The sequence below is a fragment of the Delphinapterus leucas genome, chromosome 14 (assembly GCF_059928025.1).
Source record: "Delphinapterus leucas isolate spDelLeu-1000000601 "Yukka" chromosome 14, BTC_Dleu_Yukka2, whole genome shotgun sequence".
Lineage (NCBI taxonomy): Eukaryota > Metazoa > Chordata > Mammalia > Artiodactyla > Monodontidae > Delphinapterus > Delphinapterus leucas.
The window spans coordinates 40381000-40407964 of NC_143142.1; the positions used below are offsets into that span (position 1 = coordinate 40381000).

General features: G+C 41.9%; 2 protein-coding genes and 1 pseudogene across 7 annotated transcripts in view; 1 reads left to right on the forward strand and 2 right to left on the reverse strand.

The window, feature by feature from the left end:
* Positions 1-424: 424 nt before the first annotated feature.
* Positions 425-26623, forward strand: CABYR (calcium binding tyrosine phosphorylation regulated). Of its 6 annotated transcripts, none has more exons than XM_022586860.3 (7): positions 425-5028; positions 5128-5414; positions 7935-8107; positions 8200-8253; positions 21356-22567; positions 24670-25271; positions 26535-26623. In XM_022586860.3, exons 3-6 carry the CDS (start codon positions 7960-7962, stop codon positions 25260-25262), a joined length of 2007 nt encoding a protein of 668 aa, XP_022442568.1. In that variant the 5' UTR covers positions 425-5028; positions 5128-5414; positions 7935-7959; the 3' UTR covers positions 25263-25271; positions 26535-26623. The 6 variants fall into 6 exon arrangements, with proteins under 6 accessions (XP_022442568.1, XP_022442564.1, XP_022442571.1 ...); XM_022586856.3 differs by having other exon boundaries at positions 5128-5395; XM_022586863.3 differs by having other exon boundaries at positions 5128-5395; positions 21356-21703.
* On the reverse strand, positions 858-5814 carry LOC149747611 (uncharacterized; annotated as a pseudogene).
* Positions 16059-26965, reverse strand: part of OSBPL1A (oxysterol binding protein like 1A) — a 222665-nt gene continuing 211758 nt past the window's right edge. The window contains exon 31 of the transcript XR_016387606.1: positions 16059-26236. The gene's annotated coding sequence lies outside the window, so the exon portion shown is untranslated. The remainder of the gene's footprint in view (positions 26237-26965) is intronic.

Genomic DNA, 26965 nt, shown 5'->3' on the forward strand with positions numbered 1-26965 from the left:
AAAATTATTAACAGTATCACGACATAGCACTTATATCGTGTTTTGAAAAAATAAAAGTGCTTTCTAGTGTTTTACTTTATCCTCAAACTGTTTCTGAGAATGACATAGCACAGATGTCTCCATTGTCCAGACAATGAAACTCAGGCACAAAAATGGCTAATTGACTTATCGCAATTAATTATTCCTGTTATTATGGAGTAATGAATAGAATGCAAGTCTCCTGACCACAGACCGAATATTCTTTCATTGTAAAATATATATATATGTTAATAACCAGGATTCCATGTTTTCTTATTAAAAAACAAATACTCTTCAGCTGAAGTTGTCATCCTTATCTCCAGATTGTCTACAAAAATGTTTCAAAGGACAGACACTTTTATTCCTTTGACAGCCAGTCAAGTGAAAGCAAACAGAAGATTGTTTTACAACCGAAAGTATAGCTATTTTGCTAATTTATTAGAAGACCTAGTCTATAGACTGGATAAATAATACCTACATTTTTCGTGTTTCCTTTTCTTTATGATAAATTGTCTAATTACCAATTTTTGGAAATCTTTCAACAAATTACTTGAAAAGGTTATTCTTGAATGAACATAGATTCTTTTGCCTCAGAATATTTGCTGATGAAGGATTCATTGGACTGTCTATTGCCAGGATTTAATCATTTTCCCCTTAGCTCAGGTTATTGATATTGGAAACAGAGTTCAAAGTTATTTTTTAATCCTTCGTTGCTAATTTTTATTGTCACCTAATTTACCTCTTTGTTCAGTACTGCACACCTGTGGTTTTGAAGACTCTAAATACCTCAGTCACTTAAGAATTTCTGTCATAATTGTGTGCCTAACCTGGCTCAAATCTTAAGGTTAGATATTTCTTAAAGTTTACGTTGCAATAAAGAATATCATCTTGGGGTGTCATTTATTTACATATCCTTTTAGCTGAAGTATGATCTCATGCGACGTCAGTACCTTAAAATATTTCTCTTCAAAACAGACATGGAAGGAGCAGCTAGAATGTTGGCAGCCTTAATCTACTTCATCTGGTTTTGAGGGAATAATAACTTCTTCAAAAGAAATGATTGTTCCTCATTGATTTTGGCTAATCTATCTTCATGTTTTCTCACTTCCAAAATGCTTATTAACATTGACTTTCTTTCTAGCCTGACTGCTGCAGGGATTTTAGATGCTAGCCAGAGAGAAAATATTTCTGTCCTACTTTCACAAACGGGAAGACCCAGAAGTCAGGTATCAGTAGATGCCTTCGGAAAGGAAAAATTTACGTCTAAAAATGTTAGATACCTGGTTTCATCAAGGCTGAAGGGAAGAATGTTATGAATCTTTAAAATATGGCTCTTGCCATTTTGTTGTCTTTTTGGCTATAGTATATGTGGCAAACTTCTCAGTTATGATTGTGGAACATTTAGAATCATGAAGTTTTTGCTCCAGAGTTCATACTTAATTGAATTTTCAGTTCAAATGTTGCTTGAACTATTTTTCAGTATTGAGAGATTACATAAGGCCCCATACTTCAGAATTTTTTAAAAAAATTCCTATATTAACTGCTTTAAAAACTTTTATTTCTCCAGAGAGATTTCAGGATTTCAAATAAGTTTGTGTTCAGTTCACTTAACTGAACACACACCATTAGAACACCGTCCAGTAAGTCTTTGTTAATAGTATATTTATAGGACAGGTGCATTTATAAACTGTCTCTTCTAGGTTTGATGCAGGATAGCCCCTGTGGTTTTTCTGGGAACCTGGTGGTAAAGCACGGAGAAGGGGTAGACAGTGGTTCTGAAGACTCTAAAATAACAAAACCATGCTGTGAGTACACTGTACTGTTAGATTCACTGAAATCTGAGTACATTTTTTTTAGTTGAGTAATTCATAACGGTTCTGGCCTTTGTGCTATGACTTATCCAACCTGTGAATTACTGTGATCTGTCTGGAAAACCAGTTCGGTGTAAATTGCTTTTTACCCCTCGCTGATGAAGAAAATAATCATATAAGCAGAACTATTTGCATCTATGTGTGCTTTTTTATGTTGGCATCACTTCTTCCCCTTTTCCTGTTTTGGAGGCTGTCAAATGGATCTTCTAATTTATAAGTGTCAGATATATTTTTGTATTAGATTGTGCCTGTGATGAGAGAAATCTCTAATGTGTATTTTATGTACTCGGAACACATTTATAATTTGACGCACTTTGGGGCATCGTCTAGTACTAATCATGTAATATGCATCTTTGTGATTAACGTGTTTAATATTTTACTTTTACTGGATTAGGTATCTTTTTGATTTCAGCATATGATAGCTAAGTATTTGAGTAAAGAGTTATTACTTTCAGATGTCACAGAAAATCAGAATATTTATTGTCTCATATAAGTCAATTATTTAGAGAATTTGTACTTTTATCTTTCTTCCAACTCAAAGGACAATGCATACATGATTTTTAAAATATACGCATACACATATGCACGTGTGTGTGTGCATACATATATGCCTTTGCCATGTAAACTTTCCTAGTTGATTGCTTCCTTAAGCAGATTGTGGTGGCAAGTATTCAAATATGGCTCCTTTACCTATGAAGATATATGGTCACACAGTCATAATGTACTGTTTGGTATTTCTTTCTCTCTCTTTCCCTCCGTCCCTCCCTCCCTTCCTTCCTGTATATTTTGTGGAAAAAAATCTTGTTAAGCCCAGATCCTCCCAACAAGATACATAGTAGAGGGAGGGGACTTGAAGATAGAAAGAGGAAATACAGAAAGAAAAGGACAGGGGAGGGGGGAGCAAGAGAATGGAAAGTTGGTCCATAAAAAATGTGCCCCTTCAGTTAAAGTGAGCAAAAATCACACGATTGGCTAACGTGTGAAAACTAGCAAGGGAGCTGAGCTCTAGTTCCTAGTTGACTGGGGCATTCAATAGAAGCAACACACTTGTAACTTAGCTGAACTCTGGATTACACTTACTTTCTCCTCCCATAGGCTAGTGGTTCTCAAGTTTTAGTTTTACAAATTATCCGTACTCTGAGATTCTGATTCAGTAGGCTCTAGGTAGGGCTTAGGAAGATATTTTTAACGGGCCCTTGGCTAATTCTAATGCAGGTGGTCTACATTAGAGAGACATTGCCCTGGGGTTATCATCTTTTGGTAAGTATTTAGTAAATCTGAGAGAAGAGCCAAACATATGGCAAGGTTATGCATATTATGGGGCCACTGAAAAAAATGCTTCTAACCCATTGGTTTTCTAAAGTAGGAGATTCCTGAGCTGACTTTTAAAGGAGGAGAAGGATGCAGTCAAGTTAAAATGATGGCTGGAAGGATGTCTCAGGCCTTGGATCTGATGAGCAAAGGCACAGAGGTGACAGGTAGCATGTGTATTCAGGCCAGGTCTCTAGAAAGTGAAGTGGAAACCAAATGGTAAGATGAGGTAGTTACACAGAGGTCACAGCGTGATCCTTGGACTTCTATAGAGTAAGTATTTGAAGTGGGGAGGGGCAGGGAGCAATGGAGAACGAAGTAGATTTGCAATTTAGTTAGATCCCTAGTGACTGAAAGAGATGAACACAAGGACAAGAAGATTGTAAAGCCACATCAAATCACTAGGAGTTCTAGAAATCAAAGCAGCACATAGTGGTTTTAAAATTTTTTGTTAGATGTTTTCACTGTTAACAGTTTGCATTTCAGAGCAACTTGAACAGAACAGTCATTGCAGAAATGTGGAAAGAGTACAGGCTTGCCTTCTGAGTAACAGGTATTCGGCACAGCACATAACATCTAATTGGCGTTCAAGATGACGCACCAAGGTTGGTTAGATGACACAAGGGTATGTGTCTCTCATTCCAGAAGTCACCATACGTGGGATGTCTAATGTTTGTATTTGGGGTTCTTAGCTCAGTTTCATTACACCTTTGATAGTTAAATATATTATAAACCAAACCCTCATTTCACTTTTGTTTACACTACCAAAGTGTGGTGCGGGGGCAGTGATGAAGACCGAAAAGCATACCATCTGCAGTTCTAACATCACACTTAAAAGTCTAAAAGAGAGCATTTCTTCTTTACTGTGTTTTTTTTTTAATTTATTTTTGGCTAAGTTGGGTCTTCGGTGCTGCATGCGGGATTTCTTTACTGGCGGTGAGTGGGGGCTACTCTTCGTTGTGGTGAGTGGGCTTCTCATTGCGGTGGCTTCTCGATGCAGAGCATGGGCTCTAGGCACGTGGGCTCAGTAGTTGTGGCTCGTGGGCTCTAGAGCACAGGCTCAGTAGTTGTGGCGCACGGGCTTAGCTGCTCTGCGGCACGTGGGATCTTCCTGGACCAGAACTCGAACCCGTGTCCCCTACATTGGCAGGCGGACTCCCAACCACTGCACCACCAGGGAAGCCCTTCTTCTTTTAAAACGTAACCTTCATGAGAAATGGGGGCTTGTCTGCCACATAATGGGCACTCGGTAATAATTAATGGACGGATTAATATCCTCAAAATGCCGTGTGCGGCATAGATGTAGGCTGGGGCTTCAACATTGCCTATTGCTGCAAAGTGCTCTGGAAGTCTTAATTTTTTGTAACGTAAAAATGTTTTGTCAGCTCTATGCCCTGATGATGTTATTTAACGGTTGATTTACAGTGATTCTTGTTGCCTTTTAAACATGTGGAAATGGATGACAATGAAAGCTGCTTGGAGTCTGATCATCGTGACTGTGGTGGTATTTAATGCCCAGCACAAATAAGAACCTGAATGGGTAAAAAAGCAGAGTATTTTAAAGGAGTCAGCGTTCCTTTACTTTGGTGAAACGGAGCTGAAGTTATACACAGTCCTCGTCGACTTTGCAACCTGCCCCTGATGGTATGGTTTGGGGAGGACACATCGTGCCTGAGGTATTGCAAGATCCAGAATTACGGAGAGACAGAAAGACTCAGGATCAATGCCAGATTCTCTTTCGGCAGGCGAGTTTCTCAAGGGAAGTACTGCGCTGCATGATATTGTACCAGTGTGGTGTACATGGTGGCAGAAATTATTCTTCAAAAAGGTGACTAGAGAGCAACAGATTATGGGGGGGGGCAAGAGTGGTGGTATGCGGTGGCAGTAAGATAGAACTGCCGTAAATCTATTTCTCTTTCTTTCCAAGCTAGTTCTTATTTTAGACCGAGAGATTCAAAGCGGAGAGGCTGTCGCCTGGACTGACTCCCGGCAGTTTGGAAACGTCAGTTTCCCACGCCCCTTTGTATTCTGCCGGAAAAGGCGAAGCCCACCACAGTGGTCTGCCGAGTTCCGGCTTTTGTCCTTTTCGGTTCCCCATTGGCTGGGGCCGCCGAGGCCCCGCCTCCTTCCGAGGCCGTCTGGAGCCTTCAGCGAGACGGCGGGGCTTTGTGACGCAGGCGTGACGTCCCCCAGAGGTATAAAAGACACTGCCAGGTGCGCGGGTTTTTCCAGGAGCCACCCGCAAGGGGGCAAGGAGGAAGCTATTCACAGTGTAGCCGGAAAGGAGAAGGTGGGGCGAGTCTGGAGAAAAGGCCCCCGGCCCTGCGGCAGTTAGGCCCTCGCAGTGGAGGGGTTGGTGGACGGTTCACGTGTCGGGAAAGGTGGCGGCCCCCGGAGTGGGAGGTCGGCGGGTGCCCACACCGGCCAGTGAGGCAACCGCCGGCCAACGCGCGTGTGGCGGACTCGGGGGGTACGGGGTCTGGGTCGGCGGGTCCGCCGCCACCACCGCTGAACTAGCCGGTGTGGAATCTGGACGCCCGCTCTCCCAGGTCTTTCTGCCCCTTCCACCAAGCCAGCCAAACGGCAAAACAAGCACAGACCCCAGCGTAGGTGTTTAGGAAGTGAGTGGTGGGTGCCGTTGACGTTTTCTGTGGCCCCGAAGCCCCTATTCTCGCATCTTCAGCCAGAGGCACCGTTTTCCTGCTCAGGCGCTAACCCCTAGGTTAGTGGGTTTGGTGCGGGGTGTGGGGAATGTAAAACCTGTTAGTGTTTGACAAATGTGTTTTTGTCAAATACACAAGGAGAAGTTTGAGCAGAATTAGTGAGCTGTCATTTGAAACAACCCTCAACGTCTGTACTCGTGACTTTATCCGTTGATGTAGTTGAGGATCGGTGTCACAGCGTGTCTCATCTTGTCGAGGACAGCTCTTTGTAAGGAGCTGCGTCGTAGGATGCCCCGCATCCCTGGGGCCGGGGCCCTAAACGGCTCCGGCTCCGCACCATTCACAAAGCCTGGGGAGGGGGAGGGGTGCGGCAAATCGAGGATCTCTGCGTGGGCGTTCTCCCCATGGTCGGTAGCACCAACTGCTGACTACAGAATGGGTGTTTTGTAAGCTCCGTCGTGGCTACCGGTGAGCCACTGTCAAATCATGACCCATCTCTCAACGCGCACTGGGGTGCAACGGATGTACTTAAAAATACATATGTGTATATATGTATATATGGACATATATATACGTCCATATACACACATATATATATATATAAAAAATATAAATGAAGTGAATATGTATCATCCATATAATTACCGCCTATATCCCTTAACATTTAGCATGGGGCCCTGCTACAGGTGCACTACTGGTTTTTTAAAGATGGTTTAATTCAGTAAATCTCCTGTTGAATGATACTCTGATAGTTTTCATTAGGCGATCGAATACAGTGCCCTTAATTCTCAAAGGTTTTGCTCTGGCGATATTCATTTTTTCCTGACCTTTAGGAAGATGAAATGTGCTTTTAAAATATTCAGCATTTTGCTATTAGTTGCTTTTTATTAGAGGTTGGCCTTTTGTATAACTGCTGTAACTAAACAGTGCCCCTTGGCCCCAGCAATATTGAGATATTGTTGAGGACATGGTTCATTATATCACACTATTCTTCTCTTTATGAGGACCCATAGGAGAAATTTCTCCTGGGTCTCAGTGCCCAGAAGAGCTGTGATTCTCCCAAGCAACTGATTTGGTTTTTTATCTCAGGAAACCTGAATCATTTAACCAACCATTTCCTATTATGTGATGGCTACTTGGTAATTCAGGGGGCTTGTCTTGGGACACTACCTGTGGCTTCATCCTATTTTTCCTACCATACTTTTCCCCTTAACCACTGAACTGAGTTCCTTAAATATTTAATTTTCTTCTTTGTGTATATTTATAAGCCCTCTTAAATAATTTTTTAGAATGAAACAGGGCACACATACACTGACACAGTTTAGGGTGGCAATCTCTGCAGCTAAGAGTTACAGGTAAGACTGTGCAATGCCCTTGGTACCACTTAAAATCCAGAAAGCCAAAAGAAGGGAGAGAGGAAAACTATGGCAGAGGTTAAGGGAAGGTACGAGAAAAGAGGTATGGATGGTGGTGGGTGGTATAATACCACAAGTTACTACTCAGATGAATATTAAAAACAAAATTAAAGTTAAAACATGTATACTTAAGGATGATCTGTGTCTGGGGATGTATTTAGAAAAGTGAGGAAAAATACATTTTCTTGTAGAAATTCTACTTTGTAACTTTTATTTGATGAATGTATAGAAAAGCCAGTTCCCATATGGTTTGGAAGGCTGTTTCTTGGACACAGATAAATGAGCTCGATTTATATTTCTTGACATTTTACTGCACAAAATATTTACTGAATTTTATAGAAACAGGTTTTGTTTGGTTTGTTTTTGTTCTTTGTTTTTAATATCATACTGGAGCTCCTGGCGGGGCTTTTCCCATGGTTTCTTTAATAGTACTAGATTGCTCATCTGCACATAAGAAGTTGTTGGTAGTAGAGTTCTTTTCTTAAAAACTACTATTAACATTAGCCCATTTTACTAGAATAAATACCTAGAGATTAGAACTAAGGCTAGTGATTTTCATAGGAGATAGATTTGTTCTTAGAAGCTATAGTTAACTTGTAAATTTTTAATAAAAACCTTATATACTATTTATAAGACTTTGTGTTTCTTCATTATAGTTGAGATTACAGACATCCCACCAGAATGATTTCTGCAAGGCCCAGACTTGTCGTACCTTATGGCCTCAAGACTCTGCTTGAGGGAGTTAGCAGAGCCATACTCAAGACCAATCCACCAAACATCACCCAGTTTGCAGCAGTTTATTTCAAAGAACTTATTATGTTTAGAGAAGGTTTGTTATATTGCTTTATATATTTGTTGCTTTGAAAAAGAAAGCATTTTAAATTGGGAGTTTTATGTATCTGATTTCCTGTATTTCTTTAGGAAATAATTCTCTGGATGTGAAAGATCTTGTTAAACAATTTCATCAGATAAAAGGTAAGTACAGTAAGTAGTAAGAGTTTAATAAAAATCTAGTTATAAATTATTGCATCATTCCTAGCATACATTTAAGCTTAAGAGTGATGCTCACAAATATTGTCTGTTTAAATAATTACACTGATGTTTAAGTAATCACACTGATGCTTTATTTTTATTATTGAATCAGTTTTTTAAAAAATCTGAGATCCGACATTTTGGAGGATTCTAAATTTTAAAATAGGTAACACTCTTCTTTTGCAAACCATTTGGTACAGTGAGACCTAGAAGAGTGTGTGTCAACTATGACTCAAGCCCTTTCCAATATGCCTGTCTTTGAATTGAATTTTGTGGTAATACTCAAATTATAATGAGATACATCACTTAGGAACATTGTAGAAACACTCTTCTTGGAAGATTATTTTAGTAGAAAAGGTTAATCACCCTTTTTTTTTCTCCCCATTATGGTTTAAGTGCAGTCCAGCTTGGAGGACAGGACATCGATTAGGTGTCACTAACCATCTTTTCTGTTCCAAGAGTCTCTTTATGTAGTGAAGAGATAAGTTTTTCATAGAAGGTGGTCTCTGGCCTGTCCCTGTGATGTAAGGCTGTATGTCTGCTTAGAAAAACTTGTTTTACGTGTATATGTGTAAATGTCTATCTTATGTGAACATAACAGCATGAAACTGAGTTGATGGAGGAGCAGTGAAGAAGTCAGAGGGGGAGAAAGGAAAAAGGCAAAGTTTACATTATGAACATTTGGGAAGATCAATATAAGCAGAAGAGGATATATTAGTTAAACCCCAAGGACAGGCACACATATCTAAAAGAATGGTAAGAAAAGCTTTTGGAAGAATTTTGTGGAGAAAATGGTGACTTGAGGTGAGTGTGAGAAATAACTAAATAATGCTACATTGGCTGACCAACATTGTGAAGTGACCATAGAAAAAGTAAAGGTAGGATCAGTGAGTTTTGGCCACTTTTATTCTCTGCCACTGATGTTAATAGATAATATAGCCAAGATAGGGAGAAATTAGGGGTAGACCTAGGAAAATGTAAAAATCATGAGGGTCTACAGTGGATCTACAGTGAAAGAGACTCCCAAAACAAAAAACAAGATTAAGAATAGCAAGAGTCAGCATTTCAAGGGGTAGGAGAGTGAATCGCCGTGGTTTAGGAATATTTTATTGTCTAGTCTGGGTGCTTCCCTGCAGGGTCCTGATGGCATTCTCAGCTTACCAAAGGAAAGAGGTCTGAGATTTGCTTACCACCAGCAGGATATACAGACAAATGCTGGAACACTGACCACTCTCCCTCTTCCCATGAGCCTGGTCTTCCAGGCGGTCAAAGTTATTATGGCCTTTGTACTTGTGTCCTTTATACCAGGAGCTATCTTTGAGAGGACTGGCTGTGCAGGCTTGCTGTGTTTGAGAATGGTGATAAAGTCGGTGACTCTTTATCACTGACTCTTTATGGTTGTAGGTAACTAAGTGGTAGCCTTTGTGGCTAATCTGTTTACTGAAGAGTATACCCACCATTCAGCTTAGCAAGTGGACTAAACTGACGTGGATTTTGGTCCAGCTAGGGTAACATCTTTGAATCTCAGGGTTCAAAATTAACAGACTGAACTAATGGAGCAGCCATGCTTTCGATGGAGGTAAGGGGTAGGAGATAATGCTGCCTTTCTCCTCCAGTAACTGTAGATATCAAAGAAATTGACATAGTGTAGACTCACAGTATGGCTGTAGAGACAGATTGCTCTTTAGACAGTAGAGCAGAAACGAATGTTGCTTTTTCTTCCCCAGAGAGTTGGGGAAGGTAACACAAGGTATAACCAGAAAATATATTCAGTGTTACGGTCTAGTATCAATTGGGCTCATTTTGTCTGCCTTTTATTGTCATGCCAAATGGCTTCTTAATGAACTTCTTCATTAGTATATATAGAATGGATAAACAAGGTCCTACTGAATAGCACAGGGAACTATATTCAGTAACCTGTGTTAAACCATAACGGAAAAGAATATAAAAGTAATATATAACTGAATCACTTTGCTGTACAGCAGGAAAAAAAAAAAAAAAAGACAGCACCAGTTATTAGAACTTGGTGATAGGAGCAAGAGCTAAACTACCATCCCTGATGCACTGGTCCCCACTCATCTCCCAGATATCAGATGTATCCCCCAAAGTTATTTCCAACTGGTTAGTTTGCTGCCTAGCAGCATTACTACCAAGCTGCCCGTATGCATGGAAAGTATGGAGATAAGTATATCCTGCACATACCATTTATTTTATTCAAACCCTCCATTCTGGGATTTTTCCTAGAAGGAGCCCCATTTTTGGTAGGCCTCATCATAGGACCAATAGTGTTTACCCATCTCCCCATTGCATTCAAACTTTCTTGCAGAGGCAGGTGATGAAGGAGGGAAGAGGAAAAGAACCAGACACGAGAGCACCTTTTCTCACTTCTCTGTCATCTCTCATCTTTTCTCCCATTTTCCAGAGCCTGGCTCTATCCAGGCCTCCATTGTGGCGTTTCACCCACATGTGCTCATTTCCAAAGCAGCTCATGTAAAACACTTTCTTGGATCCTCCTCTTGTATTTTTCTGCAACTTGATTAAATAGGTCTTACTACTGGATGAATCAGTGAAAGCTTTTCTATTTCTCGGTCTTCTCAGGAGAGCTTCTTCACTAATCCACATGAATCACTGAGGGGATATTAGAAACTCAGGCAATATTTTAAGGCAAAACTGTTGTCTCAAGTTCTACCACTTAGTATATCTAGGAAAAGAAGGAAGAAGTGGAATGGAATTTTTTGAGTAACTGTTTTGTCCTAGGCATTTACAATATATTTTGTCAATTAAGAGAACTTTATAAGGTAGGTAACATCACTACAACTTTACTCAAGAGAAATCTGATGCTTGGGAGTAATTAGATAACTTGTAAGTTTCTAAAATATTAATTGGTAGAGTTGGGATCTAAACTGAGATCTTCCTAGTGCATGAAGATCTTCCTAGTAGTAGGACTCATTAGTAGGGATCACTAGGAGCCCTCTAGAAAAACCTTTAATTTTTTTTTTTTTTTGCGGTATGTGGGCCTCTCACTGTTGTGGCCTCTCCCGTTGCGGACCACAGGCTCCGGATGCACAGGCTCAGCGGCCATGGCTCACGGGCCCAGCTGCTCTGCAGCATGTGGGATCTTTCTGGACCGGGGCACAAACCCATGGTCCCTGCATCGGCAGGCGGACTCCCAACCACTGCGCCACCAGGGAAGCCCAAATTTTTGAACTCGGAGTGAAATCTCAGTTCTCTTTCCCCACATTATCTCCCACTTTTCACTTCTTCCTCCTGTCAGGAAGGAGTGTACTGATTCTGATCTTTTCACCACTCCACGAAGAGGGCAGTGGTTTCTCCACGAGAGTGGTAAGTGAGATCTCAACACCACTATCACCTTCCGTCCTCCTAAGCCTAATTGAGTCTAGTTTCTAGTGTTATTCCTGTCTTGGCTTCCAACAGAGGCAGGAAATAGCCACCTCTTTTGAAGAATCAAGAAGGCCTAGCCCACCTAGATCCCCAACTGAGTTACCTGTTAACTTTTCTAACTGACCCTGGACGTTCTTGGCATGGCCATAGAGTAGTAATTAGAGTTACAAACTGCTGCTCATCACTGAGCCCAGTTTCAATTCTTATGTAGCACCGTAACAGTTATGCATATCATTAAATATTATCTTGAGTTATATATTCATATTAGATAGTCATAATATATGTTTTCAGTTTCTTATGCCAAATGCTATTTTTATGCCTTATAGAATTCATTACACATACTTGTAGCTATCCACTCATTAAAAAAACAAGAAATCTATCTCAGGACTATCCATACTAAATTTTATGAGGCTCTGGTGTACTCTGTACTCTCCTGGGCATTTTTTTCAAGTAAGGCTATACTGATTCCCTAAACAGGGATGAGTGTTGTGTCAGAAGGACCCTCTTATTTCTGCAAGTTTTGTGTTTGCCTTGGCAGGGTGGTAATTTGTACCAAGGTTAAGAATTTTCACTTTTTTTTTTTTTGACTTAAAAAAAAAGTTGCAGTGATTATCTGGCGATGTTGTTGGGAGTGGGGCTTAGGTCCTTTGTGCTTTAATGATGTGGTAAGATTAATCACTTGGGGGAGTTGTCCATACTAAAGATCGCAAATAAATCACTGAGCAAATGGTATAGTCAAGAACTGGGGTCAGGTTGTCAGACTACAGACAGAAACACAGGGTCAGGATTAAGAGAGGAGGGGGCCGGGGAAGAAGCAGATAAGTAAAACCAGGAAAGCTAGGATGGTAAACCAGGCTGCCAAGGTGAGGTCAGGAGCCACAAGTAGATGTCAGTTACATGAAGGAAGGACACCTTCCTTCCTTAAGTATCTGACTCTGCTATCCAGAAACTCTGATAGCTCCATACTGTTCCAGACTGTTTAGTGTTGTAGGGGTACTTCTAAAAAATATTAAATTACTATACTCTTGATTTCAGATAACCTCTATTTTTTTTCCTGTTTGCTCTGCTGATCTCTACCCATTGAAGCATTAATTTACTGTAGGGAAAAGGTAAATATAGTCTGGAGCAAGGAAGTCATTACTCAGTATTGAGTTTCCAAAGTTCGTAATAAAAAAGCTAACACTTTAGAGTTTTGCAGGAGCCTGTTTTTTCTTGGAATTTCCGAAGCTGAGTTTTGATTTAAGACTTAACATGACCAGAATCAAGTTTTTACTTTATATAAGCCATAGAGGAGGGAGGAAAAAAGATAAGATACAAGGCCATTTCCTGCTGCACAGGAAAGGGAAATGGAAAGTCCTTCTTGACAATGGGATTGTGGTGCTGGGGTGTGGGTAGTGCATGAAAAGTGCTAGGTGACATTGAAACTGGTGATAAGGAAGGCAGGTGGAATTTATGATCAGAATTCCCTAAGACTCATCAAGCAGGTGGCTTGTTCTCTGTATTCCTGGGTGCTGTCTAGAAGAATGCATGCTTCTCAGAAGCTGAGTGGTTAGCATGGTACTGCCTTTAGCACATCACCTGCTACATTCAGCTCCTGCACTGTAACTGTCATGATCAGACATTCAGTAAATACTGGTTGAATAAAATAATTACATTTGAAGCAATGGATTAGAAATAATGGAGAGTGTTTCTCAGATGAGACTGAGATAATATTTCTTGTGTCCTATGGCCTGTGTGTGGCTTCTAGTGGATCCAGATGTGTTTAGATTGTCCCAGAGTGCTGACCAGCAAGTAATCCAGATGGGAAAAAGTGAAGTGACTCAACCCACTAATAGAGAGCTAAGTGCAAAATGTTGAAGCTGGGAATAAAATAAACTTTCAGCTAGGCCTTAATTGCTAAAGGACCAAATTAGGAAGGGAATCTCTCAGTCCTTCAGTGAAATAAGCACACAGGCCACACCTTTCACAAAGTAGAAACTTGAGTAGTAAATACAGTGAAGTCAGAGACTGGCACCCAGAACACAGGCAGTATGAGTTATGCCTCTACCAGAGGTAATTGAGAGCCAGCAGAGAAGGACAACATGTGGATCAGAGCCAGAGCTCACCACAGCACTCAGATTCCCTCTTCAGAAGTGGGGAGAACCTTTGAAAAAAAGCAATACCCAAAAAGACTGAATAATAAACCCAAAGCGACTTTTAAACTGCAAGGGACAAATATTTTTAAGTAAGATCAAATAAATTTTGCCTTTGGGAAGTAAGCATTTTAATGCAATTTGAGATCAGCTAGAGAAAGTAAAGTAATGCTTTCTGGCATGTCTAAGTTATAGTAGGTAAATTTTGATCCCTTTATAAGACCATGGCATGCAAAGCTTTCTATGAGCTAGATCTATCCTACCTTTGCAATTATCTCTTATTTCATATCTTCACAGACCTTATGCACCAGACTGACAACTTGTCATTTTTTAAAAAAGTAATTTTGATTTTGATCATTTGATTTTGGCTTATGCTAACTCCCTCCAGGAGTTCCTTTCCCTCCCATTTCTTTCAAATCCTATATATCCTTAAAGTCCAATTCAGTATTTCATTTAACAAATATTTAAATTCCTATCCATTGCCAGATACTGTGCTAGGAGGAATTGAGAGGTTTCAGTTTCAGCTATGATGAAGTAGCTAATATTGGACTTACCTTCCTATCATAAATACCCATAAAAGCTGAAGAAATTATATAAAACAAAGTCTGGATTCTTGGGAAATGGGGTTCACAGAAATTGAGCCCCATATTCACCCCAGTGTCATTTTTCAAATTCATGGGCAGGAAAATAGAGGCCAAGCAGAGATTGGAAGTCTCTCCAGGAAGAGAGAAGCAGAGTTTGGAGCTACTAATGTGGCTGGGATTTGGGTGACAAAGCACCAGAGAGCAGGCATTTGCAGAGACGGATTCCCCAAAAGTCTGCAAAACTATTTCCTTTTTTTTGTGGGGGGGGGGCAATTCCTAAGTGCTCATGTTTGGACTGTAAGGCTTGTGAAGGCTTAGCAGAGAAGAGCTGTTGGAAGACTGAAAGCTAGGTAGGGATTTCAGAAGTGGTACAGTGTTGGGGGAGGCTTTGGAGTTTGGGCCCAGCCAAAATGAAGAGAGTTTTCTGAAACCCTGGCAATCCAGTTGAGACCCCAGGAAGGTCACACCCTAGGAATAAAGACAATCTGCTAGGAGTAAGAACAAAGCTGAAATATGTCTGTTTTAACAAAATGTAAAATGAAGTCTCAGGAGGATCAGATTTGCCATTATTAGAATAAGACCAACACCATTTAGAAGAAAACAATATAGTCAGAGTCTCTACAATGTGTCATTTACAATTTCCAGCATACAATTAAAAACTACCATTCATTCAGAGAAGTGGGAGGAAGTGACTAATAATTAAGAAATAAAACACTCTGTAGAAGCAGACCCAAAGAAGATCCAAATATTAGAATTACTACATAAGGACTACATAAGATGGAGAACTTCAACAGAGTAAGAATCTTAAAATAAGAAACAAATGGTTATTTCACAGTTGCAAACTAAATTTTTATTAGATGGCTTTACTAGCAGAAGACAGAATTAGAAACTAAAAAACCATGGCAATAGAAAATATCCAAATTGAAGTAAGAAATAAGAGTGTAAGACACATTTGTGAGACATGATCAAAGGGTCTAATATGTAATTGGAGTCAGAGGAGAAAAGAGTAGATGGAAAAATATTATTTGATTGAAAGACATCAACCTACAGATTCAAAAAGTTTGGTAAACCCACAGCAGTATAAAAACAAAGAAATCCACGCTTCAGTATATCATGGTCAAACTGCTGAAAAAGACAAAATCATGAAAACAGGCAGGGCAAAATGCACATTACTTTCTGGGGAATAATCAGACAAATAGCAGATTTCTTAAACTACAGAAGCCAAAAGACAATGGAATGACATCTCTACAGTGCTAAAAGCAAAAAGCTGCCAACCTAGAATGAATATATATCCAGTGAATATATCCTTTAAAAATGAAAGCAAAATAAAGAGATTCTCAGGCAGACAAAAGCTGAGAGAATCCACTGCCATCAGACCTGCTCTACAAGAAATACTTCTAAAGAAGTTTACAGGCAAACAAGAAATAAAAAGGGAACTTCCTAAATCTGATAACGTGTATGCATAAAAACTTACAGCTAACGTTATACTAAATGGTGAATTTTGAGTACTCTCCCATCAAGATTAGAACCGGAATAGATATGTCTGACATCACCATTTCTATTCAACACTGTGCTGTAGGTTCTAGTCAGTGCAGTAAGGTCGGGGGGAAAAAAAGGTATACATATTGGAAAGGAAGAAGTAAAAGTACTTTATTCACAGATGACGTGATATAGAAAATCCAAACGGATCACCTTGATAAATCTTAAGATAACATATTTAAATACCCAATGAGAAAATGGATATTAAAATGGATACATAATTCATAGAATAAAAACAGACATGGTATCTAAAAAGCAGCATATACCACAATCCCCCTCATTCACGTTGCTTTACAACTTTTTTTTTTTTTTTTTTTTTGCGGTACGCGGGCCTCTCACTGCTGTGGCCTCTCCCGTCGTGGAGCACAGGCTCCGGACGTGCAGGCTCAGTGGCCATGGCTCATGGGCCCAGCCGCTCGGCGGCATGTGGGATCCTCCCGGACTGGGGCACGAACCCGTGTCCCCTGCATCGGCAGGCAGACCCTCAACCACTGTGCCACCAGGGAAGCCCTTTTTTTTTAAAGATTTGATTTTTTATTTATTTTTGGCTGTGTTGGTTCTTCGTTGTTGTGCGTGGGCTTTCTCTAGTTGCAGCGAGCAGGGGCTATTCTTTGCTGCAGTGCAGAGGCTTCTCCTTGCGGTGGCTTCTCTTGTTGCAGAGCACGGGCTCTAGGCACACGGGCTTCAGTAGTTGTGGCTTGCAGGCTCTAGAGCACAGGCTCAGTAGTTGTGGCACACGAGCTTAGCTGCTCTGCGGCATGTGGGATCTTCCCTGATGAGGGATCGAACCCGTGTCCCCTGCACTGGCAGGTGGAGTCTTATCCACTGCACCACCAGGGAAGTCCCTGCTTTACAACTTCTAACTTATGCCTCATATTAGGAAAGTACTCAGCTGCAAGTAACAGAAAACCAATTAGCAGTGAAAAACAAGGTATCTGGAAGTGCTGTTCATTCTGCTGCTGATATTATAATAATAAAGCATCAATTATCTAGGTTCTCTGCTTTATCATTCTTAGCATATTTTGTTCGTAGCCTCATGCCACTGCTCTAGGCATTATATCCATGTATAAATCAGGAAGGAGGAGGAAGTGGTGGCATCAATGATACTTTTTTCTTTCATTAAAAAAGTAAAATCTAAGAAGTCTAGCAGACTTCCACTTCTGTCCCATTGGCCAAGGGAGACTGATAAATTTTCTGATAAGGGAAATCAGAATGCACAGGGCTGGTTTACACCTGTACTCTGCAGGGGCTCTTTGGCATCTTGGATGGGGCAGTTGTGTGGGGCCCCTTTCACACCTGCCCCTTCTCATTTAAGCTTAACAAAAATTACCTAAAAGCCACTGTATCCAATACATATTTCAGTCACTGCACTGATCACATTGTCATCTGTTTATGTGCCTCTAACCCTAATCAGACTGTACTATTTAGGAGATTCCCCAGTGTCTATCATATAATAGGAATTAAGGATTGGTGACTAAAGAATGAATACAAGGAAGAGAAGAGAGAAAGGAGAGAAAAGAAACAGACCACCTACTTTATAGTCACTGGTGTTCATCATTCCAATCAGTTCAACACACAGTAGTTGGAATCTTCTTCTCTTTTAAACTTTTAAAACTATATGTACCTTACTTCAAATTCTTGAGTCCAAGCACTCCTGTGAGTTTCCCTCCTGCAGTCCTCTCCTCTCCCCTCTCCTATTAATCACTTCTCCCATCTCCTATTATGTCCTGCTTCATATTCTCCTCTTGTCTGGGACAGCTTTCAGATTTCCCTTCAGTGCCAGAACATGCCTTTTTCCTTATTCTTCCCTGATCATGCCCCAAGCACCCCAAGTCTCCACGTGAGTTCTGCCTATTCCAAGAAATACTGTATGCTTGGAATGTATCTATCTGATTGGTTTCATGGAAAATCAGGATTCTACAGTGAGTTTTAATCAGTCATTTATTAAACTTAGAAAGAAATGTTTTAGAGGAAGAAGTGCCTTCAGTGATGTATGTAATTCTGAGAGTTCATGCAGTTTTTTGTTTTTTTTGTAGTTCAAGTAAAACCAGATTACTGACGTCATACTGAGTTCATCTTCATGAGGTTGACATGTAAGATCAACCTATAGCAAACCTAGTTTACAACTTTAAGAAATAGTTTCCTACACAAACATAATCTCAATGTTACAAGTCAGCAATCTTTGGAACTGTTAAACAGACCTTAAAACATTAGAGAAAAGCTCTTTACCTTTTGTAATAATAGATATCAACAGGAACGCAATATAATTATGTGATAACTTGTTTGTGTATGTTTGCTAACATTCTGTCATGTATTCTAAACAAAACCAAATGGTTCATCTAGTGCTTTACATTTTCAAAAACACTGTTAAAGCTTAAGGTATTTGATCTCAATGTAATGTTACAGTGATGAAATATATCTATTAAAAATAGTATATATGACATATATGTATGTATGTATATATACAAATACATATATTATAAATGGGAAAAAACACCCTGCATTTTATCATCCAGATTATGAAATTGCCAATTAATTTTAATCAAAGCTGATTTAAAGATGTGAGGCTTATAATTTTTAATTTGATATCACATTTCAAAACTTTTTTAACTAGGTGTTGATTTATTCTTTCCCCATTTATATGTGATTTACAGTTTATAGAACACTTTTAGGTGAATGACTCCATTTAATCTCTACAAAACCTCAGTGAGGTCAGAATTAAAATCCCCATTTTGCACACCAGGAGGTTGAAGCTCAGAACCGTTGACTTGGCCATGCATCTATTCAATCACAGTCAGGACTGAACCCAGATCTTCTCATACACCTTTTTACTATGAAAAAGTTGTGGGGAAGGAAGCAATATCATAAATTCTCTGATGAGTTATGATTCATAATTATATAATGCTTTACCTTTCCAGAATGGTTATTTAATAGGGGACTTCTAGAGGCAAAAATACTAAACCTAAAGATTAAGCTCCTAGATATGATTCCAGGCATGACAAGCCTGTGAGATACTTTGAAAAGGGCAAGTGGCCCTTTCCACAGAAGCTGAATTCCTATCGTGTAAGTGATGTATCACATGAGTCGCATGCAGGCAATCTAGGGATTGCAGTGATCTAGTCCCTAAATTGGTTGGGTTCTTGAAAACTCTCAGGGGAAGTAAATCAGTACTTGGGGAATTTAGGTCCTTGTGGGGGAAAAGAGTGTTGTAGAGGCCTTGAACTGCTGTGTAGGTGTCTAGGTGAGTCTAGTGAGAAGTTGGGCTTGGGCTTCGTGGTGGCTCTCCTACCTTCACTGTTCCACGGGCCTCAAATTCCTTTAGCGGTGGGTGCCTGACCTTGCCCTCGGCCTTCCCCGCCAGCCGGCCTCACTGAGGGCATCTCTCCCCACACTGTTGCCCCTCCCTCCAGGGGCAGCTGCTGTTCCTCTTTGCTGGTCCTGGGCTCTCGGGGCAGGGATTCTCTGACCTAGGTGATCTTTGCACCAGGCATTGAGGATGGGGCTTTCTCAGTGTTCCTGTCAGTTGTCCGCAGCAATCTCTGTCTCGTATCTGTGGTCTTGAGCTAGTGTTTCCTGCCTCTGCCCCAGGGGTAGGAAGGAGCCCTCTGTTTGCTGTTGATGTAGGATTCCCCTCTGGCCTTCTACCCTGCTTCCGTCTTCCACAAAAGTGCCTGTGAGTGTGAACTTCTTGTGTCTGGAGTCCCAGACTATTCCAGACAGACATCTTAGCCCACATTTGGCTTTCATCAGTTCATTAAGATTTTAGCTGATACCTTACCAGCTGGTATGGTGGTGACGTTTCCAGGCCCTGCCACAGATGAGAGTTCTGTGGCCCTTCTCTCCTTGGAAGGGCTGGTTACTCTTTGGAAATCAGATTACTTGACTGCCTTGTGACTCTGCTCTCTGATGGGCTCATAGTTATCATTTTGACATTTATCTGGCTTTTCCTCATTGTGATGGGCAGACAGTTTGTGCAGCTTTATCTTAAGCGTAAGGCCAGGCTTATTTAAACAAAATTTCCCTTATTCCTCCAGCCAGAGGATATCTTTTCCTCCTCTGAGCTTCCATAGGTCTTAAATGGTACCCTTGTTAAGTACTTACACTTTTAACCTGTAATATCTGTATATCTTATTTCCCCTAAGCTTTATGAGGTCTTGTCCTAATAATTTTTCCATCCTCAACAATGCCTAGTGTATTTTACACACATCACAAACAGTCAAGTGTATTAGTGGGTAAAGGGCTTTGACTGGAAATGGGTGGGGAAGTCCTGAGGAGGTGGCTGGTTAGAAAATGAGGTCATTGTTCTAGAAGCAGAGGGAGGTAAGAGTAGATGTGGCTTTTCTGTCTTTTTGAAACTTTTCTTAGCATGTGAGCGTTTGTGTGGTATCCATGTCCAGAATTAGACCCCTGATTCGAGTTTACAAAAAATCAGCCGCTAATGTAGAAGGAGACCCTGGAGGACACTGTTCTTTGGAAAAGAGCTGGACCCATGAAGACATGCTTCCAAAGTTTTGACTTGAAGCAAGTATGTTCTTGTAAGGCAAATTCTCCTTTTCCTGCAGATTTCATGATATTAGGTAAATGCTTCCCCAAAGAGAGAATCCTCAGTAAAGTAAGCAGATGTGAAAATGTCTGATGAGGTTAGACGTGTGAGTGACAAGCAGAACGCTGAGTCCAGAAGATGGTGTTACAGCAGTTTTCTAGCTCTAGGGGTTTCTATATGTCATCAGTTGTCTTGACCTTCTAAGCCATGGTTTTTTTCCTCCTGCCTGAGGATTCACTGAGCCCTACTTCTGGAACCAGAGCTGTCTATCTGCTGCTCTTCTGGGTCAGTGCTTCGGCTGTATTATCACACCTTACCAGCAGGTGCTACCATTTTTAGAATAGAAAACATGACGTTTCCTAACGTAAAAATATTCTATAGTCCCCTAGTTTTCCAATTCATTAAGTTGAACTTTATATACCAATTTTCTTAAACTGAAGAATGCCTTTAATCATACGACAGCATTTGTTTCATTACTAAGTTACGAAGTGTTTTTTTCTTTGCCCAGTTTCGTGTGGAAGTCTGGATCAGGAGCTTTTTCCATGGACGTTTTCCGCTTACTTTTAGGCAGTTATGATCTTTCCCCTGACGCTGACCAGCTCAAGGTGGTATCTGAGTGTTAGAGTCACTTATTTCTAAGGAACTGAACCGAGTTGTCTTTTGAGTGGATAAGGACAGGAAGGTTTTGTTTTGCCCACAGTGAAGTTACAGATGTTGGAAACTAAAGCAAAACTCTTTTGTACTTGCGTATATATTGACATTTGAAAGCTCAACCTATGCTTTCTTCATAATTCCTTTTTTGGGGAATAAGTACTTATTAACCCATCTAACTCTCATTTTTTTAGGGGAGAAGTGGTCAGAAGGAATGGCACAAGAGAAGAAACCAGAATGTGTGAAAGAGCCAGAAAGAACATCTACAGTTTCCCAAGAACCTAAATGGATGGAAAAATCTACGGATACAGAGGAGGACAACATAACTGCACCACAGCTTAGCAACAAAACCACGCAGTTCCCGTCAGTTCATGCTGAGCTGCTCTCAGAGCCTGAGGGCGCCCCTGAAGTAGCTCGTGCTCCTTCGAAACCGACCGCCCCTGAGAATGCCACCCCGGCCTCACCGCCGTCGCCAGCAGCTGTCTCACCCGAGCTGGCCTATGTCCCTGCAGACCCAGCTCAGTTTGCTGCTCAGATGTTAGGTAATGTTTCCTCGGTTCATTCACATCACTCTGAAATTTTAATGGTGGACGTGGCAACAAGTATGCCCGTTTTTCCCGAGGAGATGCTGAGCTCAGAGGCTGCTGAAGATGATGTGGTGGCCACTCCTGTGCATTCTGGAGAGATGGCAGCAGTGCAGGTTCTGAGCGAGACATCTGTCCATGTAGATTTGGGTTCTAAACCTAAACACCATAAGGCTGAACCACCAATGGCTTCCTCATTCCCCTTGCAGGATGAACAAGAACCTCCTGCTCACAGTCAAGCTCCTCAGGTCCCTTTGCAGGCTGCTATTGAGGTGCCATCCACCACGCACATAGCATCTATCTATAAAGATGAGCCTGTGATCGAAGGAGTTACTAATGTTGAGCAAATACTGGAACAAACAGTTATCCCCTTTTCTGATCATGTTGCTTGTCTTAAAGGAAATGAGCAGTCACCACCCCTTAGTCCCATACTTGTAGTAGGCAAGACAGCCTCACACGTGTCTGAAAAATCTGTGGGTTCTGCAAACTTTGTGCAGTTGGAGAGTGCAAAATATGACTCCTCAGTACATGTGGAGGCAGACGGCTCTGCCACAACAGTGAGCTCTGAAATATCTGTGCACCTTGAAGTGGACATCTTTGCGCTGGCCCCTGGCAGTGCTGGGCAGGAGGACTCATGGGAAAACCGTGCGTCCCAGGAGACGGAGGTCAAACCCGCGCTCTCAGGGGAAGCTGCACAAGTAGTGCGCTCAGGTGCGTCCGTAAGATCATCTAGTGGCCCCCAACCTCCTGTTCCAGGTCTTAATGAACCAGAAATCGAACCAGAATGGGAAGTAGCACCTAAACAAGGTTTGACGGAGCCAGGTAAGATAATTACTTACAAAATTTAAAACGGTGCTTCCAGTGACATCTATATTTCAGGTGACCATCTAGGTAGGCTCCCTGCAGATTGGTCAAAAAGCTTTGTTTTTAGTAGTAGTTAAAATGCCAAACCTATTTAAAGACTTTGTTGTATCTGAGATTTTACTCTTACGAGATGAGTGATTTTAAAGCAACGTCACCACTGCTTGGCCTCAAAGTTCGGTCATCTAGCACTTTCGTGTTGTTTTGGACATACTATGTGGTGCAAAATGGTAGAGCCTGTTGTCAGCTGTAAAACACGTTCATGTGATCTGGATACTCCTGCAAAACCATAACTAAGGGGTGTTGGTTTGAAATCTCTCACCTGTAAAAGTAAAATCAAATGACGACAAAGTATTTACACAGGCGATGGCATTAAAAACGTGAAAGAAATGGTGGTGCGTTTGACTGCTTTTGCGCTGAGGTGGGAGAACTCTGCAACCTGGTCTGGGGGCTGGTCAAGCCCTGACGTCCCGCCTGGGAGCTTCCCGCAGCTGAGGGAGCGGCTTCATAGCTGGATGGAGAGAGGAAAGGTCAAGCTGAAGTTCTGTCACCCAGGGGAGCGGGGAGCTAGCAGCAGCAGAAAGGATGGACGCGGCGAAGCTGGCCGGCTTCCTTCCATCGGTTCCCCAACAGGCGCCCAAATCAAGCTGCTTTCTTGGCTGCTGAACTATCACTATCGCTTTCCTGTGACACAGACACGGTTTGACCTCCCATCTCGATCTAATTATGGCATTTGGTCTGCTCACCCTCCCAATCCATCTAGGCAAGTGCAGCGGCCCTTATCCGTTTAGGGAGGTGGGACGTGCAGGAACCAACCCCGCCATTCCTTTTGCAGAAACTCTCTCACCCTTGACTCTTACCAGAGCCAGAATGATAAAAAAGTGTTACCACAGCAGGTGTTTAGAGATCAAATTCTGTCTGGCAGTGTGACGGATTCTGCGCAGCTGAAAAGGCAGAGGGCAGTGTTGGAACGTAGTCTGTGGGGCTGGCATTACACTTGTGGCCTAAAGCAGCACTTCCCTCCCAAGTTACTCTTCCCAAGTGCTTCACTATGTCCAGAGCACGAAGGGCATTTCACAAAAACCTGAAGACTGGGCTCGTGCACATTTTTAATTAGCTTCCAGAACTATCAGTTGAAAGCATCTGAAGCTATTGAAAACACAGCTTAATTGTGTGCATAGTGTTATTTTCTTTTCTGGGGAAGAAAACAAAGCTGCACTAGGGATGCGTGCCGTGTTCAGAGGGTGACTCAGCACAGTTGGGCCAAGTGCAGCTCCTCCATCAGGAACCTTTGCTCCTCCGTCCCAGCTTCTGGGACTCGTTCTCCAAGACGGCACTGTCTTCAATTAGGCAAGTCTAACTTGACACGGTAGATGCCTTGGTGTAAGTAGACGGACGGCCCTCCGAGACCTGTTTTTACTTAAAGATCCACTGTGCGACCAACCAGCCTTCTACTGCCACCCAGGACCTATGATTTCAAGCCTTGCCGAAGAGGGAGCAGTGCTCAGGTTCCGAGTCCTAGATTATGTGATGTTTTGTGTGTAGTGACAAACTGATGGGAGACGATGCCGCCTGCAAAGGGCCAGAGGTCCTTGATTATGTGATCAAAAGATGACACGTAGTGCTGACTTCTTCCGTAAAGAGAACAATCACTATGCAGACACATCAGTGCTTTTTTTAATGCTTTTTTCAATGGCTTAACACACTCTTCAGTTGATTTTTTTGGTAGAGCCAGAATTGTTGATTCTCCATTTCCTCTGAGGACCCTGCAGAAGCCATGTCTACAGTTAAGTTCCTGGAAACAGCAACTTAGAATGAGATTGCTTCTCAGCCACAACCCTAGTGTCCGTGCCACTGGCTATCACAACACTGTTCTCGTTTTTGACTGTAGAGAATCTCTTTTCTTTCACATTACCAAACACCATTTATTTAGCCCTCTCTATAGCATGCTTTATGGCACATATTACTACAGCCGTTTGTTTATATGTAAAAAAACCATTTCTGTGCATAGCGCCTGATACAGAGACCAAATCTTTAACACCTGCAAATTTTTTTTTTTATAGCAATAGCAGCAAGCGAAGCAGGACAACCACCACCATATTCTAACATGTGGACCCTTTATTGTCTAACTGATATGAGTCAACAAAGTCGCCCATCACCACCACCTGCACCTGGGTCTTTCCCCCAAGCAACCCTCTATTTACCTAATTCTAAGGATCCACAGTTTCTGCAGCATCCACCAAAAGTTACTTCTCCAACTTACGGGATGATGGACAGTAAGAAGACCAGTGCCCCGCCTTTTATTTTAGTGGGCTCAAATGTTCAGGAAGCACAGGATTGGAAGCCTGTTCCTGGACACGCTGTTTCCCAGTCAGATGCCTTGAAGAGATACGCTGCAGTGCAAGTACCCATTGCTGTTCCTGCAGATCAGAAATTCCAGAAACACACCCCCAATCCCCAGAATGCTAATCCTCCTACAAGTGGACAAGATGTCCCCAGACCACAAAGTCCAGTTTTTCTTTCTGTCGCTTTCCCGGTAGAAGATGTAGCCAAAAAACGTTCAGGATTTGGTGACAAATGTCCTCCCTTTGGAAGTTACGGTATTGCTGGAGAAATAACTGTGACTACTGCCAATGTTCGCAGAGCAGAAACTTGAAACTGGCAGGTAAATTCTCCTCCCATGATATGTGGGCCTTAACACACTTGAGTTTTCAAGCAGGTTGATCTGTTGACCTAGAGACTGAGGTATTTTAAGACACTGAATTGAGACACGCAGTGAGCGGGGGGTGCGCTCGGATCCGACGTGGTGATTGCCCCACCTCCCTACCACGTTACTACTCAGCACACGGCAGGCGCACTGCACCGCACACCGAGGGTCTGGTGCCTAAAACACGTAACCAAGCGACCGCCTCAGCTACCTCCGAAAACCTGGCGTTGTGTTGAGCCCCGCAGAAGATGCCAAAGGGACGGGTTAACATACAGACAAGACAGTCTCATGTGGGAATTTTATAATCTAGTTGGCAGGTTTAAGGGGCGGGGAGGACAAGGTGAGAGATTATATATGGAGCACCCAGTCAATGCGGTAAGTCTGCTCCCTTGTACAGTGAATACTTACAGCAGAATGGATAGGTTGGAAACACATTCATGAGCTAAAGGGACAAGTGGTGTTAACCATAGATAAGTTTTTATCACTCACAAATCATTAAAAAATTTTTATTCAACCAGTACTTACTACCACATACAGCACTAGCCTCTCCTTCCCCAGGTGTGTACGTACAGCAGAGCAAGCAAAACATGCAGCCACACCTTAGGAAAGTAAATGATACTAGGAAGAAAACCAGTAGTACTGATCCAGGCCCTCTATTAGATGGGGTGTTCAGGCATAGATGTAAACTGACGTCTGCACAGGAGAAGGAGCCCACAGACAGAGGCCAAGGGCAGGAAAGAGCATGGGGCTTAAGACTCTGCAAGTTGGCCGCAAGGAGACAGGCTGGGAGGAGCTGGGGAGAGCACATACGGTGAAGTCAGACGTGAAGAGGGGACCACGTAACTCAGGGCCCTGCCTCCCAAACGAAGAGACGGGGGCTGAAAGTTCAGTGGGGAGCCAGAAGAATGACAGCAGCTGCACGTCTGACGGACAAAAGCTAGATTTCAGTTTTAGGCAGGTTCAAGTACCACAGTTAGTTACTATACTTAAGGAGACTTTTGAAAATATCTTAGGACTATGAGCATTTACCTACTCCTACCCTTTAGACTTCTGTCAAAATGGCCATTTTGGGCACGAGGTGCTAGGATATCTTAGTGCACAGATAACATAGTTAAGAGCTTAGCAGGAGAGCAGGCTAGAACCTGCATTTCTGATCATCCACTCATTTTACATGTTCAGTTTTATGATTAAACAAGTCACTATTTACATTATTCCTAACAGGTGCCGAAGATGACACTGTTTGAGCTGACCTTCAAGGTGGAGTCTGCCACCAAGCGTAATATATCAATAAACTTCATGCAAGCACAAAACCTCCTCGCCTTGCTTATTTTATAATTTAGGCAGTGTACAAACATCTGAACACAACAGGTCCTAAATATTTTCAGACTTGTGATATGACACAATAGCATTTTCCAATGCTCATATACATTGTAAAAAAAAACTTTCCACTATCAAGGTATTCCACTTGATAATTCTGTATTTGGCATTCACACCAAGTGAAGACAGTGGTACCTTGCTCTAATAAATACTGTATTTACCCAGAGAACAGTGAGTGCTAACTGCCTACTTAGCACGTGAGCCCGGGGGTGAGCTCTGGCCCTGGGGACGGTGGCAGCACAAGGACTTAACTTTCTTGTAAGGACACCTGACAA

What these genes read in the sequence shown, in the direction of transcription:
- CABYR (XM_022586860.3), top strand. Translation starts at nt 7,960, where the DNA reads ATGATTTCTGCAAGGCCCAGACTTGTCGTACCTTATGGCCTCAAGACT. An exon ending in ACTTATTATGTTTAGAGAAG is followed by an intron (nt 8,108 to 8,199) that starts GTTTGTTATATT and finishes GTATTTCTTTAG; the next exon opens with GAAATAATTCTCTGGATGTG. An exon ending in ACAATTTCATCAGATAAAAG is followed by an intron (nt 8,254 to 21,355) that starts GTAAGTACAGTA and finishes TCATTTTTTTAG; the next exon opens with GGGAGAAGTGGTCAGAAGGA.